This window comes from Manacus candei, unplaced genomic scaffold (genome assembly GCF_025592945.1).
Source record: "Manacus candei isolate 608988 ecotype Guabito, Panama unplaced genomic scaffold, ASM2559294v1 h1tg000002l, whole genome shotgun sequence".
NCBI classification, from domain to species: Eukaryota; Metazoa; Chordata; class Aves; order Passeriformes; family Pipridae; genus Manacus; species Manacus candei.
The window spans coordinates 3,979,996-4,005,659 of record NW_026138050.1 but is presented as its reverse complement, the minus strand read 5'-3'; the positions used below and the strand labels follow the sequence as shown (position 1 = coordinate 4,005,659).

At 45.2% G+C, this 25,664-nt stretch overlaps 1 protein-coding gene across 6 annotated transcripts in view; it reads left to right on the top strand.

The window, feature by feature from the left end:
* The window catches only part of SDK1 (sidekick cell adhesion molecule 1), a 394,324-nt gene that overhangs the window by 359,295 nt on the left and 9,365 nt on the right, over positions 1 to 25,664 (top strand). For all 6 annotated transcript variants that reach the window (XM_051782514.1, XM_051782501.1, XM_051782510.1 and 3 more), the window contains 9 exons: positions 2,671 to 2,786; positions 4,476 to 4,662; positions 5,439 to 5,576; positions 8,675 to 8,836; positions 10,017 to 10,142; positions 18,060 to 18,224; positions 20,983 to 21,120; positions 23,054 to 23,174; positions 23,394 to 23,523. In XM_051782514.1, coding sequence (XP_051638474.1) covers positions 2,671 to 2,786; positions 4,476 to 4,662; positions 5,439 to 5,576; positions 8,675 to 8,836; positions 10,017 to 10,142; positions 18,060 to 18,224; positions 20,983 to 21,120; positions 23,054 to 23,174; positions 23,394 to 23,523 — 1,283 coding nt within the window. The remainder of the gene's footprint in view (positions 1 to 2,670; positions 2,787 to 4,475; positions 4,663 to 5,438; positions 5,577 to 8,674; positions 8,837 to 10,016; positions 10,143 to 18,059; positions 18,225 to 20,982; positions 21,121 to 23,053; positions 23,175 to 23,393; positions 23,524 to 25,664) is intronic.

Sequence of the window (25,664 nt, the reverse complement as noted above, 5' to 3'; positions counted from 1 at the left end):
AAAGCAGTGTGAGGAATGCAGCTTTAACCTTGCTTTTTATGTACTGGAGATTTCAACAGCCATGAAAAATTTCGAGCTCAGTAATCTCGAACTGCATTCCTAGAAGGTAAAAGCCTTTTGAGTTCACCTTTAAAATGCACTTGCTTTTATTGGCACGGGCTGTCCATATATTCGGGGAATGGTTTAGGATTGCAAACAGGTAGGGTCTTTAGGGATGTGTTTCCTTCTTTTTGAAGTATTTCATTTCACCCTTAATGGGACGTGCTGTCTGCACAGAGCCACATCAAGCGGCAGCAGCACTTTTCTGCTGTCCCTTGCTGTCAACAAGAAATCTGTGCTTAGAAGAGGAGGGACACATCAGCCTTTGAAAGTTGAACAGAGGGACAGACTCAAAGGGCACAAAACCAAACAATTTGCATCTCGTGGAGGCTCTGGGGTAGCGAAGAGAAATGTCTTTTTCCACACTGTATTTTCTTTTCTTCCTCCCATCAAATTTTCCGCCGCCTTGCCAGAAAAAGTGCAGCTCCAGCAGCAAACGTGTCAGTGCAGAGTTATCCCTGGCAGTTTTTAACCACTGTGTTTCTCAGATGTGCTCCAGGAAGGGTTTGAGAAAGAGCATTGTTTTTCTGGCAGTGGGTTGCACACGCCATCCCTTCTGATGGTCACATCTCGGAAGCAGTGTTTGTTCCAGGCTGGCACATGGCATCCAAACAAAAATGCTCTTGTAGGTGCTGCTTCAGACTTGGATGTTGAGAGCACTTTGAAGCTGTCAGCTCAGGACAGACAGTAGTGTCAGTCCTTAGAAAGAAAATACACTGCTGAAGTGATCCATTTTCTTCTGTGATTGTACATATTCCTGTTTCCCTGAACGTGTCATCTTACAAATCTCCCAGATGTGTCTCAGGTTTGTGCTCTGTGATCAGTTCGGCCTCACGCTATGGTTTGTGCTGTGAAAGTCTCAAAATATTGAGGTTTTTGGTCCTTAGCAGCACTCAGTTGCACTGAGGGCAGCCAGCCAGCCAGCTGCTGCTGCCTGTGCTCCTCCACCGAGCACTGAAGGCAGGGCAGCAATTAGATAAGTGCACCCCTGGGAACAAACTGCGCTTTACTGATGGTCACTGTCACCTCATGCGTTCACCATCCAGCCAAAAAGGAAACAAAAAAAATATAATAAACAAATAGTTTTAATGGAGCCCTGGGATAAAGGCTATTTTCAATTTTACCTTCCACGTTTTAATTGTATAGCGATAATTTTGCAATGGAGTTGCCGATGGCAAACATGCAAAAGACATTAACTTTATTTATGTTTTGGATTATTAATGTGGCTGTTAAAATTCCTCCAGTTAGTTTTGATTGAATTGTTTTTTTGTGCGATTCTGTCGTTTAATGGAGCGGTAAATAAGAATTTCTGATAATGAGCCCAAGCATCTGTCACAACAACCTGGCGCTGGTTATTAACATTTCCATTAACGGCAGGGTGGGCAGTGATAATATGGAAACCACACAGTTAGAACAAAATAAATAGTTGGTGTCAGGCTGAGTGGGTGTTAATTACTTTTTTATTTTATAACTCTGGGGGGAGGGAGTATTGGTAGAAAAGTGTGACTTATGAAGGTCATTCTCTCTTAAGAAAGAAGTCTCCAGAGGGACAGCTAACCGGGGCTATCCAGCTCGAGTGGTGAATATTTTATCACTTCTATTTATGGCCCATAAAGAGGCAGAGAGAAAAGAGACAACTCTCTCAGGTGGGCAGAGTGAGGGCTATGGCACCGTGAGCATGGAGAAAGGAGGAGTGTACCCTTTGCCCTGCCTTTCTCTCCCTACTTCTGGAGTTTGAACAGGACACGCTTCGGCACCTTTTTCTGTGAACAGAACGTGAGCTATTCTGTTAAAACCTGCTGGAGGCAGAGACAGCAGGTCAGGAAAACAGAGTGTCCTCTCTAGCCACTGGGGAGGAAAATCCACCTGCACCAAGTTGGAGCCTGACAAAGGGAAGGATGGAGTGACCCAGGTGCACTTAAGGATCAGTTTTTTAGCACAGCACAATGCAAAGAATGCCATCAGGAGCCAAAGTGAGCCAGCATGTGCATGTGGAGGTGTAATCAAAGCAGAGCTAACAAACAGCAAACTAAAAGTCTTTTTGTCATACATAAAATATTAGTGAGTTGATTAGTGTCTGACTGGGTTTAGAGGTAATATTAGGCAGTATTTTGACCCTAAGTCCTGGAGCCTTGGGAGCAAGTTGTTGTAAGAGCTGCTGCTGAGAGGGAGCCCAGGGTGATGGTGACAGGGAATCCTTGCTCACGGTGACTTGCAGGAGCAGCTGATCAGGAACATCAGCCACTGACAAAGGCAAGCCCCAAACAGTACCAGAGAACCAAGACAAAATTCTCTTTTCTTTTCCAAAGCTGCTGGCAGGACTGAATTGATTCAGTGTCTAACTCAGCCTGCATGGAACAGAACACAACCACATCCTGAGGCTCAGCTGCTCCTCACTCCACGTGTACTGAGACATGCCGGTGATTCAGATACCCTGGGGCTGGCTCCCTGTGCTGACTTGTGGCATAAACAGAGTCTGTCCTGGGTACTTCTGCAAATAGAAAACTGCAGCCTGGATATGAACTAGTTCTGCTTGTCACTATTAATTCTTCTGCCCTCCTTTGTCTCTAGCACCAGCGCTGGCCCCACAGAACATCCAAGTAAACTCCCTTTCTGCAAGCCAGCTGGAGCTCACCTGGGACCCCCCTCCTGCCGACAGCCAAAATGGGAACATCCAAGGCTACAAGGCAATCCTCCTGTTTCTACTGTTTTCATTTATCTTGCTTGGCATTGCTATTTACTTGTGAGATAGCTCTACAAACTGCAGTTGCCCTCACCGCATAAGGCAAATTAAAACAGCGTTCAGACTGCAGTACAGAAACAGCACTAAGTCCCTAAACCAAAAGAAAGAGAATGAGATTGGGAGAGGGAGAGGAGAGAAAAGGGAAAGTGTGTTGTTATTTATGGACAAATAGAGCATGGGGAAACAGGGCATGCAGATAAGGAGGTAGCTCCACTTATGCAGGCAACATATCTGCTCCAAAAAGCAACACAGACACATAAGAGCTGGGGGCAAGAAATGTATTGAAGAAAATTAACTGAGCTTTCTAGCTATCAAATGGTACAAGCCTTTAGGAAGAGCAGAACTTTCTCCCAGCTAGAAGCCTGAGCCAGATCAGATTTTGGAAGAATTACTTCATTTCCTTAACTCTAACAAAATTAAGTCGGAGTATTAATTGCATTTGGTTCATAGGAGATGAGCACGTTGCAGAGGCACGTTGCTCAGCATCTCCAGCATGAGAATGGACCCTCAGAGAGTGGAAATGGGCAAGTCTACAAACACTGGAGCTTGGCTTGGGTTCAGTGTCTGGCTCTGCCTCTCTCCATGAATTTAGATCCATAAGTGAAGGAAAGCCAAGCCAATGTGAATAATCTGGCATCCCTTCTTGGCAGTAACAAGCATCCTTATATATCAATTCCTGTCCTTTCCCTTTTGTACATATATAGATGGCTTTAGCAGCTTGGCTTGGAGAGCCAAGGTGGAGTCTTGCCTTGGCTTGTTCTCTCGACTCTCTAGCTTGCTTTGGCCTGTTGTAAGGCTCTCGCTGCCAGGCCTGTCCAATAAGTAGGGCTGGCACCACTTTTCCTCTTGGAAACAACTTCTCCAAAGCCTAATTTTACAGCACCGGGATAAAAATTATGTAAGGGAAGCATGGGGGAAAGCACCTCAAGGAGCTTTAGGGAAAAACTTTATTACCCTCTTCAGGGAGGCATTTGCCTGGCTGTCCTGTGAACACCAGTGATGTAACCATTGTGTGTGTACAGAGGTGAGCTGTGGGCCATTGTATCAGGATGCCAGTGCTGACAGGCAGCTTGCTTTGCAGGGAGAATTTAAAACTGACCTCTCCTCGCTGAACTCTGGCAGCTCATATCTGCTGTCACTAGGCCATATTCTTCAGCCCGTGCTCTATTTTTGAGTGATGTACTCAGCTGCATGGTCTCTGGACTCAGGGGAATTTGCCAAAGGGAAAGGTTTGGCACATGCTGAAAAACCTTAGTATCCTATTTAACAGAGGAGTCCAGAGCAAGGTTTGCACCATCTTCCTGGTCTTTTATAGCTGCAATGCCCAGATATTTTCTAGGTGTAGGATATACTAGAAGCTTTGATAGGATGAGAGGAAATGGCCTCAAGTTGTGCCAGGGGAGGTTTAGATTAGACAATTAGGAAAAATCTCTTCACTGAAAGAGTAGTTAGACATTGGAACAGGCTGCCCTGGGAAGTGGTGGAATTGCCATCCCTGGAAGTGTTCAGAGTGTTGACGTGGCACTTGGGGCCATGGTTTAGTGGTGAACACTGTGAGGCTGGGTTCATGGTTTAGCTCATGATCTTAGGGGGCTTTTCCAACCTTAGTGATTCTCTCTTACTGTCCCAACAGATTTATTACTGGGAGAGTGACACCCAGAATGACACGGAGAAAGTGAAGGTCCTTTTCCTCCCGGAGACAACGGTCCGGCTGAAGAACCTGACGAGCCACACGCGGTACATGGTCTGCATCTCCGCCTTCAACGCCGCCGGGGACGGCCCCCGGAGCAGCCCCTCGCAGGGCAGGACGCACCAGGCGGGTACGGGAGCGCTGTCCTGTCCCACAGCTCAGACCTGGGGATGGCCAGCACGGACCTGGGCAGTGGCCAAGGGAAATGGGGGGATGCAGAAGGGCACCGGTGTTTGGGTTTACGTTGTAATGGTCTTGAAGGGCGGGGAAAAAGCATCCAGTAAGTGGAGTGTGTGGGAGGGATAGAGCAGAAGAGAGAATGGAGTCGCAGAAGGACCACTCCCTTCACAAGCTGGCCTAGAAGGAACCAGTCGGTGGGACTGTTTCTGGTTTCCGCTGTCATACCTGGAAATGCCAAGGAACTCATCTCCAGTGCCTGGAAGTTGCCCAGACATTCCTGTGAGATGATTAGCATGCTTTTTAGAATTCCTTCTTATTGTTTTTAAAACTGGATCAGCAGCCACCCAATCAGGCTGAGCAGTGCCTGTGCTGGACATTCTGTGGTGGGAGTGCTCTGGTGCAGGGTGAAGGCAATGCCCTTGGTGGTGGCTGTGAAGAGGAGCTGTGTACTCAGTCTCTGTGCTCTCATAGCACACTTCTGAGGGTCCTTCCCTTCTGTGTCCTATCTCCTTGTTTGCTTTCAGTTTTGCAGCTGAGTGCCTGTGTTTTTAGGACAGGCTGGGTTTCTGACTGATTACGGGACATTTGTAGACAATTGATAAATCCCGTTCTCAGCTTGTTTCCTTTAGATTTAGGCTGGGCAAACAAACCAATGTTTTATAATATATATATGTATATCAGCTTGACTACTTCTCCTGCAATTCAATCTGTGTGTAATCCTTTCAGCACCCAGTGCTCCCAGCTTCTTGGCGTTCTCTGAAATCACTTGCACTACACTCAATGTGTCTTGGGGCGAGCCGACAGCAGCAAATGGAGTCCTGCAGGGTTATCGAGTAGTCTATGAGCCTCTGGCTCCCGTCCAGGGTAAGAAAGACCTCTGTTCATACATATTCATGGAGAAGTGACAGAATAGTACTGTAGTATCTTTCATCTCTGCCCAATTTCCCACTTGCTCTCTGCCGTTTTCCAAGAGAAGCCAGGTGGCAAAGGGTAAGTAAAACAATTCCACTTTTGCCAAAACCGTTCAGCGAGCCATAATACTGTGGAATACGGCTTTTGTCTGTCCCCTCTCATTTTCTTGCACAAACTATAGTCTGTGTGATTTGAAAAGTCATTTTATGGCCGTCATTACCTGGTCTGGGCGAAGAGGAGGCTCAGCCTGAGAGTCCCTGATTGTCTCCCGCGTCGCGCTTTGAAACTGCTGAGTAGGCTCCATCCCAGAATAGTCATCAGACACATTTGTATTGCTTATCACATCGTGTGTCACTTCTGTTATCACAGAGATTGCCTGGGCATCAAGTGTGCTCGTCGTCACTGGCACTGCTGCTGGCTGACAGGGGAGGGTGGCTGCTGTGGGGATGTAGATGTGTCTTTACAAAGAGTTTCTGAGCAGTGTTTTCAACCCAGCACTGGATTTTAAGTTAGACCACCACAGCGTGCTGGCCACAAATGTTTGGTTAATTTGCCAGAGCAGCAACAGAGAAGGATTTGGCAATACCCCTGAAAGCAAATGTAAATTCACTCCAAAGGTGAATTAGAAAAGATGACAAAGTTTGTGGATGGTCTTATTAATATTTTTATACTCCTGGTAGATTGCCAATCATTCAATAGGATGTCCAGCTTTGGCGGGGTGACAGCAGGGAGAGTAATTTCAGCCATTGTCAATCCATTTTAAACTCTTTTCCAAAGAAATAAGGATATCAATCACTTGTATTTGCTTTTTCTGTAAGGAATTATGATCTGTACTGTCTGAATATCCATGTCTCATGCACAGAGAAAGTTTTATGGAGGATTGAAAACACAAGAATAAAAGCACTGTCAGCCTTTACGGTTGGCAGGTCTGAGCACAAAGAGCTAATGCAGAAAGCATTTCTAATTCTGACCAAGAAATATGCACAGGGTATGCAGGAGGTTGGGGCTGTTTGGGCATTTCCTACCTTTTATTCATTCCTACACATTGTTTAAGAATACATTTTTTCCCCTGAAAATATGGAAGTGTCAGATCATGTTTTGTCTTCATGCATTTGACTTAACATCCTCAGAATCTTTGTTTTCCTTTCTTCTCTTGCCCACTTCTGCTTGTGCTGCCTCTGACTCCAGCTTGTCTCTCCTTCCCCTGATGTGAGCAGGGAGGTTATGGAGGGCTCTTCCTCAGATTGGAAATTTTTGCTTAAATTTATTTTCCAGTCTCTACCCATTTGCTCTTGTGACAACATTTTTCTTTCAGCAACTATATTTATTCTCCTGTCATGATAAGGAATCCCTCCCTTGATGACATCATTTTCCTCTGATAGAAAAGCCATGCTCCTTCATTTAGAGAGCAAAGTAGAGCCAAATTTGAAGATGGAGCAGGAGACAGTGCTGAATGTAGCACAAGGCCTGTGGGGGCAGCACTGATGTATCCTGTGATCCCAGAGGATCATTCCAGCCCCAGGTCTCACATTCCTCCTTACCAGCACCACAGTGCAACAATAAGGATGGACCAGACCCTCTGGAACCTTTTCCTGCATCTTGTGACTTTCCACTCATTCATGATTTTTGGCTGAGCATCCTTGTCATGGTGACCCTCTTGCCATCCCACTCCCCCTCCCAACATTTACCTGCCCATTTTTTCAGGCTTTCCAACAGCAACCTGTTCTTTAGCAGTTTTCTCCCTGTTTGACCTTTTATTGTTTAAGCTTTACACTGTTATGTTTTACACAATAATAGACAACAGAATTGCCCTGGAGCCTTTTTTAACAGTTCTTTTTTTTTTTTTTTTTTTTTGAACATAACTTCAAACTGACAAATGCCTCCTGATTTGTCTCAGAGAAATGAAATAGTTCACCTAGAGAAGGAGCGGGAACTTTTACTGCTTCCTCGTTAGCCAAGGAAAGATTCCCTGAGTTATAAATTGTATCTGGGAGAAAACTTGGAACAGAAATCGCTTAGACATTATTCTTTAATTAACTTGTAAAAACTGAAAGCATCATCTTGATTTGCATAAAATAAGCATCTGGATTGAAAAACATCTTCCTTCTGCATTTTTCTGGAAAGATAAACTACCAAGCAGCCATTTCTAGCATGAAAAACCTTCTCCCCCTTCCTGTCTTCTTGGTTTGAAATTAGTTACGTACATCTACAGAACCAGAAAAATGCCAAAAGGACTCTCTAATTTGAACCTTCTGTTCTGTAAAATACTTTATAAATCAGCTTCTTTCCCTTGACTTACTTGTAGAAAATTTCAGTGAAAACTAGATTTTTTTTTTCTTTCAAAGCACTCATTGTCCCTCTGCCCTTTATGCAGCATTGAGAACCGAAAGGTGAAACTACTGTGCACCTTGATGAAGGAAACACCTCTGATTTTAATTCATCCCTGTAAGAAAAATTATGAGAGAATGAGAAGAGTGAAACACAAGTCACAACTCCAGCCTTTTTAAGATCGCAGTGCTTTGATTGCATCTCCTATTGTCGTGGCATTTGTAGCCCCCAGGTCCCTGTGAGGTGCACACATCCCTTATTCTGCATCCACGTGGTGATGGTGGACATGGTAGGATGAGGTGAATGGAACAAACCTGGCCCTTGTTTCCTCCTCCAGGCAGTGTTGCAGCTTATTTGGTGAAGCACCAATGGAGAAATGCTTGCTTAGGAAGCAGCCTGCAACGTGCACTCCTCTTCGTTTACCTCTCTCTTTCTTCCCAGAGTAATTAGTGAAGTTACATGTAGTCTCTTGGTAATTTCCCAGTTGTGTTGTAAGGTTTTTTCCTTGTCAGTACCCACTTATCAAGCTTAAACTCTAATTATACTTATCAGTGCTGAAAATTGGCTATTATCACTACTTAAACTCCTGCTAATTGTAAGAAATACTTTCTTAGCAAACTGTTAGATAATTTTACTTACCATCTAGATGTAATAAGCTCCACTTGATTTCTATTTTGGCATTGCAGCCTTCTCTTATTTTTTTATCTGCATGGCTGTTCCAGGGGTGAGCAAGGTGGTGACTGTGGACATTAAAGGGAACTGGCAGCGCTGGTTGAAGGTCCGTGATCTCACCAAGGGCATGACCTATTTATTCCGAGTGCAAGCCCGAACCATTGCCTATGGACCTGAACTTCAAGCCAACATCACAGCTGGGCCAGCAGAAGGTAAGTGGGACCATAAAAGCAAGTCACAGGCCAGATCAGTTATACAAACCTAGGGGAATAGTGCACTCAGGGCTTCACAGGAATCTCCAAGCCAAGGAGAAGCTGAGTCACAAGAGCTCAGGATGTGATTCAGTGGGTTTCACAACTGCCCATGAAAAACATGTTTCATTTCTCCTGAAATCCGTAAGTCTGATGTGAATAAACAAAACAGTGTAAATAAATCATAATGCAGACGGGGCTAGCCAGGGATTTCAGAGCTGCAGCCTGACAGCGCTGTGCATAATTCTGACTGTACTGCTCTGCGGTGGGAGTCAGAACTGGAATAACTGCCGGAACCAGCAGAGGTTCCTGGGTGTAAAACCAGAAAGAATTTACAATTATTCTCTCCTGACACGTTGGCTTATTCAGAGGGAGAGATCTGTGGATTTTTTGATGTGTCAAGAGCAGCTACAGGCTGTGCAGCAGCGCTGCCCACTTGGGTCGGTGTCTGTACCTGAAGCCTGGTTTTCTTATTTGATCAGTGATTTTGATAAACACATAATCTAACAAGGTAAATGCCCTCCAATGATACCAGCCTGTCAGGTGAGTCACAGAACATCAGTGCAGTGGCCACAGTTCCTATTTTTGGTTGTTTTCCACATCCACAGTCTAACTCTCACACCACACCACAGAGAGTACAAAGCAAGAGTATCTTCTGTGACCGTGGCATCTTCCCAAGCCAGTGGGCAGTGGCTGTCCCCACAACCCTCTCCCTGAAACCTGGGAGGCTGGTTTCACCTCTGAAGTCAGAAATAGCAGTGGCAATGTGCAAAGTTTGTAATGCTAATGGGTAAAATGAGAGGGCTTTTTCCTCTTGCCTTCTTCAGACAGGTACCTTATTCTTGGGACTGTCTGTGTAGGACCAGGAGTTGGACTTTGATGATCCTAGTGAGTCCCTTCCAGCTCAGGATGTTCTAGGATACTGTGACTCCATGACCTGTACACCCCAGCCATTGATGTTTAACTGCTGGTACTAGAACTAGTGAAAAAATTAGGACAGTAACATATTGAGCTGGTTTATGTTGCCTATTTGTTGACCAACATTGCTAGATAATTTCTTCCCCTAAATCAGTAGAAGAAATTCATACTACAGTCTGTCTCCGATGCCACCCCCATTTGCTATTCTCTTTTCATCCTTCAGGGTCTCCTGGCTCCCCTCAGGAAATTCTGGTGACAAAATCTGCTTCTGGGCTCACGCTACGATGGACTGAGGGAGATTCAGGAGAAAAACCCACAACTGGCTACATTATAGAGGCACGACCCTCAGGTAAGCCATGGGAAACACAGTGAGTTTGATGTCATGAGTTCCCTTCCTTCAGTCCATGCTGGAAGCCATCCACAGTGGAGAGGTTGTTTGTCATCCCAGTAAGGTAATGGGATTTTGTGAGAGAACGTGTTTCCAGACACTATTAAGCTGTTACTGGTTTATTATGTGGTTTAGCATATTTTCTCCTCTTTAGGAGCAGTCACAGAAAATTACCCCGACTGCTCTGGCTTTCACTGTGCTACATCACTGGAAAATCATCCAACAGATGAACTAATATAGTTAATAATTAAAAGTAATTTAAATGCTTACAGCATCTTTCATGCACAAGGACTAATAAGTATTTGCAAGCTCTATTTTGAGGACCACAGATAGAAATCTGTCCTCTTCTGCAGCAGAGCACAGCAGCTAATTACTGTTTTACTGTTAATAATGGGGCCAGGACTTCAGCACTGTGAACACATTGCTTCCCCCATTTGTTCTGCAGGGAGGGCATTGAGTTGGGGGGGAAGGAATCCCCTATCACCACAGCTTTTCTTGGTGCTTTCCCAGAGCTCCTTTGCTTGTGGGATTTGCATCTTACTGAAGCTGTTCTCTCCTTTTTGTGGAATATTTCCCCACTTGGACAAGGTAATTTTAAAAGTCAGTGTGTGCTCCAGCCCGTTCACAGCCTCTCCCAGCTTGGTACCCCTTGCAAATTCAATAAGCACACACTTTCTGGTAACTGAGTCATTAAGGAAAGCCAGTGAGTGCTGCCAGACCCCTGTGTAATCTCACTTGATAACTTCCCTGCACTCTGACAGTGAATGTTGATAACCCTTCTCCGGGTACAGTTTTCCAGCTGGTGATGCATCTACCAGATACTCGTTTCACGTGGGCCGTGTTTGAATGTCACCAAGTCAAAAGCTTTGCTGAAGTCAGGATAGATGATGTCTGCTCTTTCTCCTCTATTGACAGGGTCTGCTACTCTGTCACAGAAGGAAATTAGACATGATTTATACTTGACATATCCATGTTGGCTACTTGTTCCTTCTTTTTTTTTACTTCTAGGTGCTTGCACACTGCTTGATTATGTATTGATTAAAGGAATGCTTATCTGTTTGATTGTATAAAGGACCCTGTTTCTTATTTGTGTCTTGAATATAAGGTTGCATTTAAAAGCACTGATTCTAATTACATTTAACCAGACCAGTAACAAAAGTATTGCCTGCATTTCTGAGGTCATCCCTGAAGATGCAGATTTTCATACCTGTATCTGATAGGATTTGCTCTGTAGTGAGGCTCTGCTCTGACTCCAGAATTTCTTTCTTATTTCTGTCATTTAACTTGACAATTGTTTTCAAAACAAAGTCAAGGGAAATGTGTACCTTCTCCCTGGAGTTTCCCAGAGTGATCAAGTTTTCTTTCAATTAGAGGCATGACACTGCTGTGCTTCTATTTCACTTACATCAGCTTTTTGATTTCTGTCCTTATTTCTTCATAGGTAGAAAATACTTTCTTATTTGAACAGCACTGTTTAGGTAACAATTTAAACCAAACCTGTTCATTGAAGTTCACTTACCAGCTTACATTTTCCTCAAACAGATTTTTGTGAGTAAGAGTATTTTAGGGGGAAACCTGCAGCCCACGTACAGATTGTCTGCAAGCTTGGAAATTCAACTCGTGTGAGTGGTGACATTGCAAACTCATCTGTTTGTCTCACTGTTGGATGTGTACAAACATTTCACAGTTCATGGCTAAGGATGTAGGATTTGTGGCCCACTCTTTTTGAGTAGGAAGAAAATAGTCCCTCCAAGGCAGGTCTGAGCTGCATTAACCCTGGGTCACTTCTGCTGGCCCCACTCCACTGATCCTGGAAACACACAGAAGAGGTCTTATTCTCCTGCTCTTGCAACCTGACTGTTGAGGCATTTAATTCCTCTTCAGATTATTTTAATCCTATTCATGCTGCTGTAGCAAATGAACTCGGCATTTGTATGCTGGATTCTCATCCTTCGTTCTGGTGCAGCTGTAGGGAGCGTGAAATGTGATCCAGGAGAGGAGACAGACTAATTGGAAGATTTGCTTATTCCACCCAAGCGTCAGCTTCCTCTCTGTGCTGCTTTTCTTCCTCATCTCTGCACGGAAGACTTTGAAATCTGAATTACGGGCTTAACAAAAGCAGGGAACTAATTCCTCCTGTCAGGGCTGGTCACTCAGAGCAGCTCCTGTTTCAATATCGTTCTAATAATTTACTTTTGCATGTTGATTTATAGGGGTAATAGAGCGTGGATTGGAGCAACCTTTGTTTTTAAGGAGTTGTTGTCCAAAAGAAGAGCAGTTGACTTGTGCCCTTCACATAAAATCAAGGGAGGAAAAGATATTCATCCTTCTGAGGTCAAAAAAGGGGCGTTGAGCCGACAGATGAAAAGCCTTAGCTTGTTGCCAATATTTAAATGCAATACCACTACCTTAGTGTTTCACATCTCAAATGTCATCTATTATAGGCCTCATTACCCCAAACGTTAAATGCTGTATCATCTCATTTTCCCTGCTGTAGTTCCCTGCCAAGACTCTTCCATCAGAGTAGGAGGGTGGCTTTCTGTCAGAAATGGCAAACCCTACTCCCTTTTGTCACTTCCCTTCAAGTTTTTCGGAGTCCTGCTGTGTCTCCCAGGGCTCTGCTGCCCTGCTGGGTTTAGCAATGGTGGCAGCAGGCAGCTGAGGCTGTTCATTTGATTTCCCTGTTTCTCTGCTGGGTTTATGGAAGGTGACCAGGCTCACTACCTCCTCTGCATTTTGAGTATACTCAGGCACGGGGATGAAGCAGGCAAACCAATATTTTTTCTAGAGTGATCTGTGCTAGAGGAAGACATTACAGAAACAGAAGAGTTTTTCTTTTCCTTCAACTTCTCTGCCCCTGGAGAAATGGATTCCAGTTCAGCTCCTTGTGCATTACAAGAAATGCAATTAAGCAGCCTCTGTCTCTGCCGTCGTAAGCGCTCCCTAGACATCAGCTCGGCTGGCTGAGGAATGGGTAATAGATCATGTCCTCAGCTCTTACGCAGAGGAAAAGACAGAAATGGCACAAAGATGTTAAAGTTCCTGGAAAGAATGCAGAAGCTGGTTTCACCCCTCTTTTCCCAGCCCCGGTCCACATCCAAAGCTCCTCTCGCTGTACTGTGCTTTAGTGGTGGGCACGTGGTCTGTAGAGTGCCAGCAGTCTCACGCAGACTTGCCCTCCCAATTATCCCCTGGATGGGTTTCTGTGTAATGCCCTGGGGATCCACAGTGCCAGGAGTGCACCTAGATACGTGCCTGTCCCCATGAGACCTTCATCCATGTATTGGCCTGCTGCAGTCATCTTCATCTGCAGGGCAGCTCTGGAGGTGTTCGGTCAATTTGCTTCATAGAATAATTTGGATTGGAAAAGACCTTTAGGATCATCAAGTCCAACTGTAAACTTAACACTGCCAAGTCCACCACTAAACCACGTCCCTAAGTGCCACATCTTCATGGCTCGTGTCTGGGCACCCTGTGCCAGTGCCTTACCACCCTCACCACTCGCCAGTGCCAAGAATTTCTTCCTAACATCTAATCCAAACCTGCCCTCTGTCAGTTCAAAGCCATTCTCCCTTGTCCTGTCGCTCCATGCCCTTGTAAAAAGTCCCTCTCCAGCTTCCAAGATGATCAGTTCCATGAAGGCAGCAGACATCTTGGAGAAGAACCCACCTACTTGGAGTGGGGATTGTCCGTCTCATAAATACTGGGTTTTGCTTCCCACGCCCTGAGGGCACATCTCACTTCAGTTTTCCTTTCTGGTGTCTTGAGTAGTGTTTTTCTGTTTTCCTCCTTTTCTATTTATTTTTAACCAAATGGGGGAGCGCAGTGTCAAACATGGACACAAACCAGCACAAGTCAGTAAATTCAAAGTGAAGGGTGCAGCTGCATCGCCGGCATCTGCCACGGGGCCTTTTTCGCTTCTGCTGGCGAGTGACATGTCACGGCTGACAGTTTGTCAGCCTTCACTTCCCATTCTTGTCCTTCCACTAGTTTGCATGATAATCCAGCCCTTTGCCTCTGACAAACACAGCCAGGTTTTAATTGTGTCCTCTGTAGGAGGAACACCACCAGCGTTCAGCCCGGCCTTAACTCTCCGCAGCTTCTCCCCTCATAAACCTCCTAATGTGTAATTAGGAGGGAGCTTTATGGCCAGGCTCTCCTCGTAGGCCGGAGGAGAGGGGAAGGCGGGTTTTTAAGACCCAAATAACTGACAGCTCTCCATCTCCCCCGCCGTGGGTTGTTAGTGGCTTGAGTTAGCAGAGCCAGGAGCCCTCGCCACTGACTGACAGTTTTATTTAGCATGGAGACCCTGATTAATGGCCTGTGCAGCCGGGCTGGCCCGTGGGGCCGTGCATGGCTGCGGTCGGCAGCGCCGCTCCGACACGGAATGGTCGGCACCCAGCCAGGAGGGCTGGACCTTCTTTTAGGTCAGAGGTGGTTTCACCTTCCCCTGTCATTCAGATCTTCTCCTCATGCCTGTACCTCAAGAGCAGGTGGGACGAAGGTATCAATGCCAGGAGGTGAAGATCAGACCACCCCTCAGCAGGAATAAGGACAGAGCTGGGGCTGGTGGAGCCTCAAGAGAAAGAAGCAGCAAGATAAAATTAATCTTTTTTTGAAGAGCCCTCCCTTTTCCATCACACATTCAGGTTTTTTTAAAGAGGCCGAGTGCCCAGTGAAAGGCAATGGGAAATGAAGACAGGGATTGATGTTACCAAAGGAGAAGCAAGGGCAGCCTCCCTTGAGCTGTTGCCTGGGACTGGCTGAGCCCTGCACATCTTCACATGAGTCTGGTGTTGCAAACTTTGCTTTTTTCTGTAGTTTCTATGAGTTAATACCCAGCTGATGTCCCAGCCACAGCATGTGCATCTTTCCTCCCTAAACTGAGAGGAAAATGCTGTGTGTGGTGCACTAATGATTTTCTCCTGAACTTAAAGACCAGTCTTTGCTATCACAGGTGACCTTCTAATGAATTCTCTTTCAGCTGAACTTCTAACATTTAGAGCACACCTAGTTTTGAGGGTTGGGGGGAGAGATGCAATGAATGCATTCAGTGTGTTCAATATTTAATCTTAAACTTCACCACTGGAATAAAGTGCTTTTTTAGTTCGGATATATCTGACTGCGATGCCCATGTACAAAGAGGGGTCTGAATGTTCCAGATGGAGATAAGATGAATTAATTGAGGCCGTGGAATTAAAAATATTGTTGACCAGGACTTGGGAAGCCACATACTATGCTGTGCATAACATTGGCTTGGGGTCAGCAGTGTGGAAGATGTAGGACATCCCTTCTCCCAGGCTGCCACCTTGCAGACTTCTGACCACTGTAGCTGCATCAGCACTTTTCTGGGATCCCAAGGATAACAAGCTGGGTCCCATTTAAAATCAAAGGGGGGTGGGCCAGAGAATACACGGCCACCAGCTGGAGCATCTCTGAGTCCCTGTGAGACAGAAATCTCTCTGAAGAAACATCACCAGGATCCTTTGCTGCCCCACAGGATCACCACCATAGCCAAAGGGACAGAGATGTGGAAATGCAACACTGACTTCTCAAGGGTAGTTTTCTCAACTTACTGTGAGCTTCACAGAGTGGTTAAATGTACATGTCTTGGTCTGTTGGATTTTCTGCACTGTGCACCCTGATAGGTTTGAGAAAATGAGTGAGAAAGTGCATGTCTGAACAGTTGTGTTTGTTGTAATGAGTGCTGAACATTCATTTTTATTGTTGCTTTTCTTCTCCCATTTAAGTGGCTTTCAATGCAAACAAATTGCTTTTCAGACAATTCACAATGGGCTCAAATTCTCTTATTGCTGTTTACAAATGTGTTTATGAAAGCTTAGGCAATTCTAGCAATTATGGCAATATTTTATAGTCGTGAGATGCATCTCCCTAGTATCGGTGGTTGCAACAATCCAACTTAGAAAATGCATCCCTCACTTCACCCTCTTCAGAGAAACTAAATCCCAAGCTCCCTTTTTATTACACTGTAACTTTACATGGTAGAAATAATCTCGGCTTCTATTGCCCTGTAAAAGGGAAGTCAATATTTTATCTCTTGTTTTATAGCCATTGTAATACCCAGCTAATACATAACAATGGTACATTATGATAACTTCATTATACTCTGATCATGCTGGTGAATAATGTATTGGTCTGAATTTTAAGCATGGCAGGAAAATTACCTATTTTTATTGTTCTTTGTTTTTTTCTCAAATGCAGCTGGAACAATAACATTTCAGCCTGCTTTTTGCATCCACTGAGACTGCCAATCCTCATGACCAGAAAAGAAGTAGTCTGGGGGTTGTTAGTCTTTGTGTGTGTCTCTAGACATGCAGCACGGTGCAAATTACTGAGCCAATACTTACTGATGCCAGAGTTAAAACATTCACATGGAAATGCACCTGCAGTGTTAATCAGTCCATCTTTGCTGCTATTCCCTGTTGCACAGGAGTAGGCTAAGGGCCAAATTTTGCTCTGTTACACCAGCACAGTTCTGGCATCGCTGCGGTGATTCCAATTAGTTTACACTCAGGTGAAGGCAAAGCAAATGAGAACAGATTCCTGCCTTACACTGCAGCAGTGGAACAAGTTGCTGAGGATAGTGCTGCTGGCTCCTGCTTTATTGTTACCTTGATAACACCTCAAGCTACAGAAGTCCTGCTGCTGCTCGAATCTCGCAGTGCAGAGGACTGTCTTTCAAAGCAGGCAGAGCTCCTGTGCTGGAGTCGTATCTATGCAGAGGTTATCATCCTATTCCCATAGCTGGGGGACATGCAGAGAAAAACAGACATTGCTGGAACAGCTTTGATAACTGAAAGTAAGAGCCCAATGGGATGCTTGTGAGGTCAGGTCTGTAAGAGCTACGCTGGCGTTTGGCCCCACGCATAGACAGCGACTCCGTTTCCTCAGCGAAAGTGCTGGGCACAAGTTGTTACTGGAAGGCAGTTTGGTTAGATTAATGTTTGATTCCTGCCCTCAAAATTATGGAGTGACATTTTTAATTATAGTTGGATTTGTTCTTACTGGTACCGGCATCCATCTTGTTGAAAGTCTGTTCCATTGTAGTCAAGTGAGTAGAAGGTTGCGGGAATGGATCAGGGATGGGAATGGTGCCTGGTCTGGATGTGCGTCAGGATCGAAGTTATTAAGGCTGTTGAGAACGGAGATCAACCTAGTGAAACACTCCCATCAGAATGGCATTGTGCTTCTAACAACTTTGAGAGATTTATAATACAAAGAAAAACCTCATTCCTGTTTAAAAATGTACAGCACAGAGTGCAGCTCCAGCAGGCTCACTCTGCGGGCTGTGCCATGAGGAGAACATAACACTATTGATATCGTGGAGCAAGCAGCACTCCAGTGACACCAGTCCCTCGGGCACCAGTTTACAAAAACTTCCCAAAACTTCCATTAGTGCAAGCCTCACCTCCGTGCTTCCATAGTGAAGCCATTTTTGCAGTGTAAGAAGTAGGCAAAACCTTTGTGATCAGGACTCGCTAATGCAGCAGCTGCTTTGGGTTTACCTGCACTGCAAAATGCCAGGCGTGCTGATGAGTGGCCTTACCTCCTGATCAGGAGGGGCCCAGATGGCTGGGCAGCTGCTCTGGCCAGCTCAGGTCACTGTGGGTGCTGCTGCTGATTTTAGAGATCTCTTCCATCTGGGCTGTGGTAAGACCCCATCATGAATAAATGCATTTACAGATGGGGCCTTGCAGGGCACTCTGACATTTGTGTGCATCACAGAGCAGCCTTCAGGTGAGTATGTCCACTGCCTGCAGTTCCATCACACAATTGATGACACACCCTCTTCCAGCGAGCAGGAGGAAGTGCCAGGTCACACAGCTCATGCCATTTCTCTCCTTGCTGCTTTCCTAGATGAAGGACTCTGGGATATGTTTGTGAAGGACATCCCTCGCAGTGCCACCTCCTACACAGTCGGCCTGGACAAACTCAGACAGGGTGTCACCTATGAATTTCGGGTGGTGGCTGTCAACGAATTTGGCTATGGAGAGCCAAGTGTTCCCTCCGTGGCAGTATCAGGTAATCATGGATTTTTTTAAAAAAGTATCTTTTTCAGTGGAATTTTTTGAGGTTGGGAGAGAAAAGGGGAAAAAAGAAACAACCCAGATCCTCCAGTTGCAACAGATAATCAAGGGCAGCGTGTTTTCACTTGTTTCAGGATAAAAGTGGAGTAATGTGGTGGTGAGTCAAGGTTTGTAATTACAGTATGCTTTACTCTCAAGAGGAAAAACGCATGTGTGCCATTTTTAAGATTGACAAAGAAGCTACTCAGAGCGTTCATCTGTAAGATCTCTTGTCATAAGACTAATTTACACAGTCTAGAATTTGTTTACTTTTTCTCCATTCCTAGTCTGTTGTGTTGTTTGCTCTGCTTTCTTCTTTTTTTTCCCCAAGATTCTGGGATAAACATTTTCTATGTAATTTTCTCAAAAACATGAAGGAGTAGTTTCACAAAATTATTCCTGATAATCCTCTGTGCTGGCAGTTCCAGTCCAATGTGATGCCTCCAGTCATCCTTCATCAGAACAGCTCATTGGTGATGCTTTTGGGCTCTTCCCACCCTTCCTGCCCTCTTGTGTTTATTCCCAGTAAACAGGGCTATGGCCTAAACATGCTTCCAAAATCCCTGTGAGCAGCCCAGAGTTCTGGTTTTCTGAAAGAACTTCAATACCTGGAAAAGCAAATTCCCCTCAGCTTGCCAGGGCTGGGCAGCTGGAGTTCAGTGGCCTGTGGTGAGGTGGGAGACCTTGCCCTGGGGACAGCTTTGCTGGGTCTCCTCTCACCCTCCCAGCTGTGCTCCAGGTTGCTTTTGAGCAGCAGGTTTCACCCTTACTGTGTCAGCAAAGACAGGGGGAATAAAAGAACCTGATAAAGCGGCTTTGTGATTCAAAATTCTGGAGAGTCCTGAGAACCTGGCAATGCTCCAGTATCTGGAGTGGCTTTTATCTCTTTGCTGCTCCAGTGAAAAGCATAAACACCATTCAAGAGCTACCCAGAAGGCAGGAGCAGCAAACGCTGCTATTGCCATCGTGGCTGCGTTTGTCCTGACACAATTAACCACTTAGCCCAGGAGAGCTTCCATGGATTTCAGTGTGAGTGCTACCCCAGCTTTTCTTCTTCAGGACAAGGGCATGGACAACCCACTTCAAACACCACAAGTCAGTGTTTTTCCTATCTGTGGTTTTGCAGAGGCTGTAACACAATGTAAAGGATCAGCAATCATGTCAGTCTTTCCTTTCCTGGAAGACATTATTCCCTCTGAAGCTGGGCATGCAGCTCCTTGTGATGCTTTCTATAAATAAACTGCTTGTTTGTAAGTTCTCCACTTGAACAGAACTATTTAATTCACCTCCTTTTGATGCTTCAGTGTTCCTCTCAAATTGCTGCATGAAAGTAAGAGGCTTCTGTTGAGATTCACAGTCATAAAAGTATAAAGCATTTTAGGCTGACCACTTCAGCTGGCGCAGGGAGGTATAAATTGCCCTGAATCTGCTCAGCCCAGCATGGCTTGTGCAGTTTGCCTTTAGGATTTTATTGGCCTGGACTGGCCTCCTAGTGAAGAAGAAAAAGGGGTTGCTTTTCCCTGCTGTAGAATACCCAGTGATCTGGAACAAATTTCAGCTCGTATTGTCAGGCTAACAACAGTCTTGTATGCAGATCCAGACTCAGGACAGTCAGGGAAAGAGAGTGCCTGGGTTTGGTGCTATGAGGGGTTGACGTTGGTCTCCTGGCATTGCCCATTCCTGCCAGGTGGTGTTCCACCTTCTGGACTGCAGGGGAATTATATACAACTGCTGGCTCATGCTCCAGCAGCTGCATTTTTTTCCCAAAGCTGAGGGAGCTCAAGAGAAGACAAAGAGAATGTCACCGCAAGAAAATAACAATACTTATTACTTTAAACCAAGATTGGCAAGATAAATCCAGAAAGGGGAAGTTAGTATCGTTTTGTGTCTTAAATTGAGGTCAAATGGGGTGAAATGACCTGAGATTGCACAAAGTCCAGGCAACTGAATTGATACCCATGTGCTGCACATCAGGCTTGGCTGAGCGGATGGGAGGTGATAAAGAGCAGCAGTGAATGCTGGAAGTTGGAGTTGAGGGAGGTACTGAAAGACACTGAACCAAGTGTACTTTTTTGCCTGTCACTGGCTGTATTTTTCAAACAGCTACTGAGCAGCATTTTGGCAAGGCAAACCTCTTGAAAATTGGACTAATCATGGGTCATGACAGATGTATTAGTGGTTCCTTTGACCCAGGGAGTACTAAGCATAACATAGTAGTCAAGACATGTAGGTGTGCAGAGCCATGGGAAGAAACCTGCCTCTCTTCTCTTGGTGATAACTTCTTAGCTAAGGGATCCTGGAGTCCTGCTCCAGGTGTGTGAAAGGTGCTTGTAGAGATGGAACAGGTTGCCCAGAGAAGTTGTGGCTGCCCCATCCCTGGAAATGTCCAAGGCCAGGCTGGATGCGGCTTGGAGCAACCTGGGATAGTGGAAGGTGCCCCTGCCCATGGCAGGGGGATGGAACTGGATGATCTTTATGGTCCCTTCCAGTCTAAAGCATTCTGTGATTCTGTGTTGGAGTTGTGATATACTCCTGTTCTCTGCCATCTCAGAAGTGTCAGAAAGGCCCTCAAAAGTGCCCAGTAGACTATGTGACATCCTTTGAACACCTCTTTCTTCTGAGCACCATTATCAATGCATTGTTCACTGTGGGGAGGAAGAGAAAATTTTGAAGGGGCATAAAGAGGAAACGTAATTTGTTTTTTGCTCTTTCAGCACAAACAGAAGCCCCTTTCTATGAAGAGTGGTGGTTTCTGCTGGTGATGGCTCTCTCAAGCCTGATCCTCATCCTCCTGGTGGTGTTTGCATTGGTCCTGCATGGCCAGAGCAAGAAGTACAAGAACTGCAACGGAGGTAAGGCATCATCTCCATGCTGTGCACACACTCTCAAGACTTGTGAGAATCGGAAATATCTTCCCTTTGAACCCCTGATTTCATCAGCATGGACTGTCTCTATTTTGTTTGGCAGAAGACTCAGATCTTTTTGCTATCTGATTTGGTAGAAATGGCTTTTCCCCATAATCACCACTGGATCAGGGGTTGGATACTCACCAGCCATGGGCTCAGACGGGACAGCATCTGGAAGTCCCAGGGACTGTAGCAAAAGCCAAGGACTTTGGGTCAAACACATGGCAAAAGACCACAAATAAGGAATCAGCTGAGACTTTGTTTAGCTTTGTCATCATTCCCTAATAGATGGAGAGAAGGATAAAGATTCTGCTTTTCTATGGCTGCACCCAGTGCAGATATTCTATATCTGTGTGTGTGAGGACTGTATCACAATTCCTGTATATTTAGAGTGCCCTGCATTCACATTCCTTCCCTAAGCCAAGCTGCATTTCCTGGGCTGGGGGCCAAGAAGCCAGGAGGTGTCTTGGTTAGACCTGTTAGACTTTAACACAAAATAAGCATCAAGCTTTGAATTTTCCTTTAGTTATGATTTTTACAGGTCTCCTTTCTTGAAAGGAAACAGGAGCTACCTGCTCTATAACAGGAATGTTAAATAGTCCCCTTTCAAAAAGCCTAGTTCTTGAGCTCTGAAAATTGTTTTTACCTTTTCTTCTCCCTACATGATAAAGTCCTGGAAGGGTTGTTCACATGTGTATTTCTCTGATAGGCTCCTCCACCTGCAGCAAGAATTGCTCTGGTGCCAGGAGGTGCCAGAAAAGGCACGTTAATGAGTAGGATCGGGTGGATGGGTCTTTGCACTACCTGTTCTTAGGGATTAATGTAATGAAGTCTTCCAGGCAGTATTTAGTAATTCAGTCCCCAAGTGAAGATCTTCTCTTTCTTTGTAATTCACTTCTAACAAGTGTTAGAAAATCAGATTTCAGTCCCCTGAGATATGAGATGTATGAATACCGTGGCATTTTACCGAGTTAATACTATTACATATTTGTATGCACAGCTCATAGGAAATCTCTCATCTTCTTAGTTTTGCTCTGTGTTTGGGGGACAGACATGAAAAGACGGGTCTGACCTGTACTGTCAGAAATCCGTGTTCACAGAGTTTTAATGCAGCACTGAAATTGGAGCCGAGGATAAAGCACCTGCTTGCTGCACAGTGGCAGCTTGTACCCAGCCCTTCTCCCTGGGACACGGGCTGAGCTCAAACCTTTGGGATTACTGAGAAGGAACATGAGAGGGAACAAGCTCCTGCTGTATTTGATCACAGGAAATAATATACTTTGCTGTATTTTCCTTCTTCTTCCCATCCCCTGTCCTTGTTCTTGCCTTACACTGTCCACTGATTTCTCACATCTGTGTCTTATCCTTATTACAGCTTTGACATCTTTTTCACATTTGCTATCCACTTGCCCTTTTCTTCCTTTCTTTCCTGCCTTTTCTTTTTCTCTTTTCCTTTTCCCTTTTTTCTGCCTTTTTTAGTTTTACTTTCTCTTGTTTTGTTTCAGTCAGCATGAATGGGATTCACAGCACCTGATCTAGGACATCTTCAGTGGCCACCCAAATTAGTCACTTGGTTTCTATTTATAGTCAAAAGACACGAATAAGCACTTTTGGAGCACAGTTTATCTGTGCTATTTTACCTACCTCTGAATGAAATGCATCCATCCATTCATAAATCCTATTTATTCCCCTCTTTTGGCTCCCTCTGCCCCTTCACACTCCTGATACACTCCTTTCCTTCACTCTGTTCTTAGCTGCCAGTAAGAAAGGTGAAAAGAATTTCAAATAATTAAAACAGAAAGGACAAGTTAGCTTCTGCAGTTCTGTTTGGGGGGAAAGTGCCTTTGTTTCAACTGAATCTTCCATTGCCTGGCTCTAGGTAAAACCATCTCCAATGTAGAAGAGTCAGTCACCCTGGATAACGGAGGCTTCACTGCTCTGGAGCTCAACAGCAGACACCTGAACATCAAGAGCACCTTCTCAAAGAAAAATGGAACCAGGTAAGAAGCTGGGAATGCCATGCTTTTGGAAATGGCTTTTTATGTAGCTTCAAGCAACTGTTAAATAGGCAAAGGGGCGAGACTGTTGTCTGGAGAATCTAAGGAGGACTAATGCCCAAGTCTCTGCCTCAGGCTGTGATTCTGGCTTCTAAGCATGATTTAATTGTGTCATTCCAGAGAAATGACAGCATCCCATACACTCAGTGTTGCATTTCCTAGGTCTCCTCCTCGCCCAAGCCCAGGGGGGCTGCACTACTCTGATGAGGACATCTGCAACAAGTACAATGGAGCTGTGCTGACCGAGGGCTTGGGCCTCAACGAGAAGCCCTTGGAAGTGTCAGAGTCAGAGGTAAGGATTTCCCTTTGCCTCACCAAGTATTGCCCAGTCACTGCAGATAACCCTGCTGAATCCTGGCAAGTCTTTGAAGTCCCAGTCCCAGACCTGCACCATACTGGGTGGTCACTGTCTGCCTGTCTTAGGGCCTTTAAAATGTCCACCGGGCTGTTTTCATCACAAAAAAATTAAATTAAAATTAAAATATCTAAGGAAAGAATAACAAGCAGGACCCGGCCAGAGCAGATTCCAAATCTGGCTTTAACAGATATTCAGTTTTCCAGGGTTAGGTAGAAAGATAAGTGCAGTCAGTCAGACTGTGTATGCTGACCTCTCTGGAAGGGACTGAACATCCTCTTCTGCCTGTGGGCTGCAAACTTGGAGCACTTTTGGGAAAAGGCATAGACACTGCAAAATAACCAGCTACTGTCTGGATGAGGTTAAAGGTGAGATGAGTTTTGGATTGTTGCACTGACTGAAGTAGGAGCTGTGGTTTAAAGTTCACAGTGCCTGTTTTATAGAAGCTACAGCAAACCTCATGATTCAGAAGAGCGGTCTGAGCTGTGATAACCACTGCCTCAGTGACAGGGGGAGTCAGTGGGGAATGAGTAACTTGCCAGGGAGCACATGGCCCCATGGCTGTGAGAACCCAGCATCCAGCTTTCTGGACACCCCAGCCTTATGCTCAGGTTGCCTTTAGACTCTGTTCTCCCAGGAAGGCGGGTGCGTGCCAGCATTATCCATCTGGCTGTGCTCCCTCTTGTGTCCCATATTCCCTGGAAGAAGGAACAAAATGCTTCTTGTCTGTGAAAGTCCAACAGTGGCCAGGGGTGAATAGACAGACTTCAAAGGATATCCAGAAAGGTAAATCTGTCTCTAAAATCACACGTTGTCAGCTGAGATCCTGATGAATCTGAACTGACAGCGCAAGAAGCGAGCAGTGGGCCAAACCACTCCAAACGTGACCCTTCTAGCAAGAATAAATCAAGAGCAGCAAGTAGTGAAAGAAGATGACAGTTTTCATCTGTAGTTTTTCTGCACCTGCAGCTACAGCTGCTTTTCCTGGCTACCTAGCTCTCACCTCCTGCTAATTACCACAGACAGCCTGCTGCTTTGTGCTGCCCTGTGGCCGACCCGTCATGAAGGCAGCTTTCCTTGGTGGAGCTCAAGCTGCTGTCTCTGCAATGCACAAGCATTACCCTCCAGATTAAACCCATAGAGCTTTGGTCATGTCACTGTAACAGCCCAGCATTAAACCTGTCATTAAAACAGTTTGCTGAGCATGGTCGTGAATTTAGCACCGGCACCTTTTGACATTAATTTCAATGTCCCATGTGGTATTTCCTGGTAATGTGCAAAAGTCTCCTTGCAGGGTGTCATTATGCCTCCTATGTGCACTGTTTGTACAGCAGAGAAGGAAGTGATTTGGGTGGTTTTCTTCTCAGGCTATTATTAATATTGTTTATTTACTGTGAGTTGCTGTTGAGCCTGAAGGTCTCAGTTGAGACTCTGGTGGTTTTTTGAATCTGGGTGTGCATGTGAGTATGTGCACAAAATATGCCTCCTGTTTTTCCTTGGGGCTTAGATATGCAGCCTGTCTGTATAATGTCTTTGATGCTGGTTTTTTTGTGGTGGGGAGTGCTTTTAGTCATGAAATGTTAATATGCTCCCAGTAGAGGTAGCAATAGGAGATGCTGCCTTTTGATCAGCCTGAAAATGCTGTTTATATTGGTGGGTACAGACAGGAGGTGAGGCTGGGTTGGGGCAGAGGTGGGTACAGATGATTGACCACTCTCTTTTCAAGTGTTCCTGTACCTATTAGCTCTTCCTGTTTGTCTTTTATTTTCTTTTTGTTTCTGTTCTCAAAGGAGATCGTAACAGACAAGCTCTGGTTTCTGAGAGTTCCAGAATTTCCATCTCTCCTAGCAGGCAGAAATGTTTGCCTTTATATGAAGAGTTAAAGATAATCTTTTTATATAAGAGCTCTACCTAGTTTTGGTCCTCTGCAACAAAGGGTGCTGATGCTGTTTTCTTCTAAAACATCTGTGCATGGTTCTCAAATTCCACTTAATATGATGCACATAAGGGCAGGCAGGCAGGGCCAAAAACTGTGCTTTTGCTTTCAATCCACATGTCATTGTGTTACTGCTTAGTCT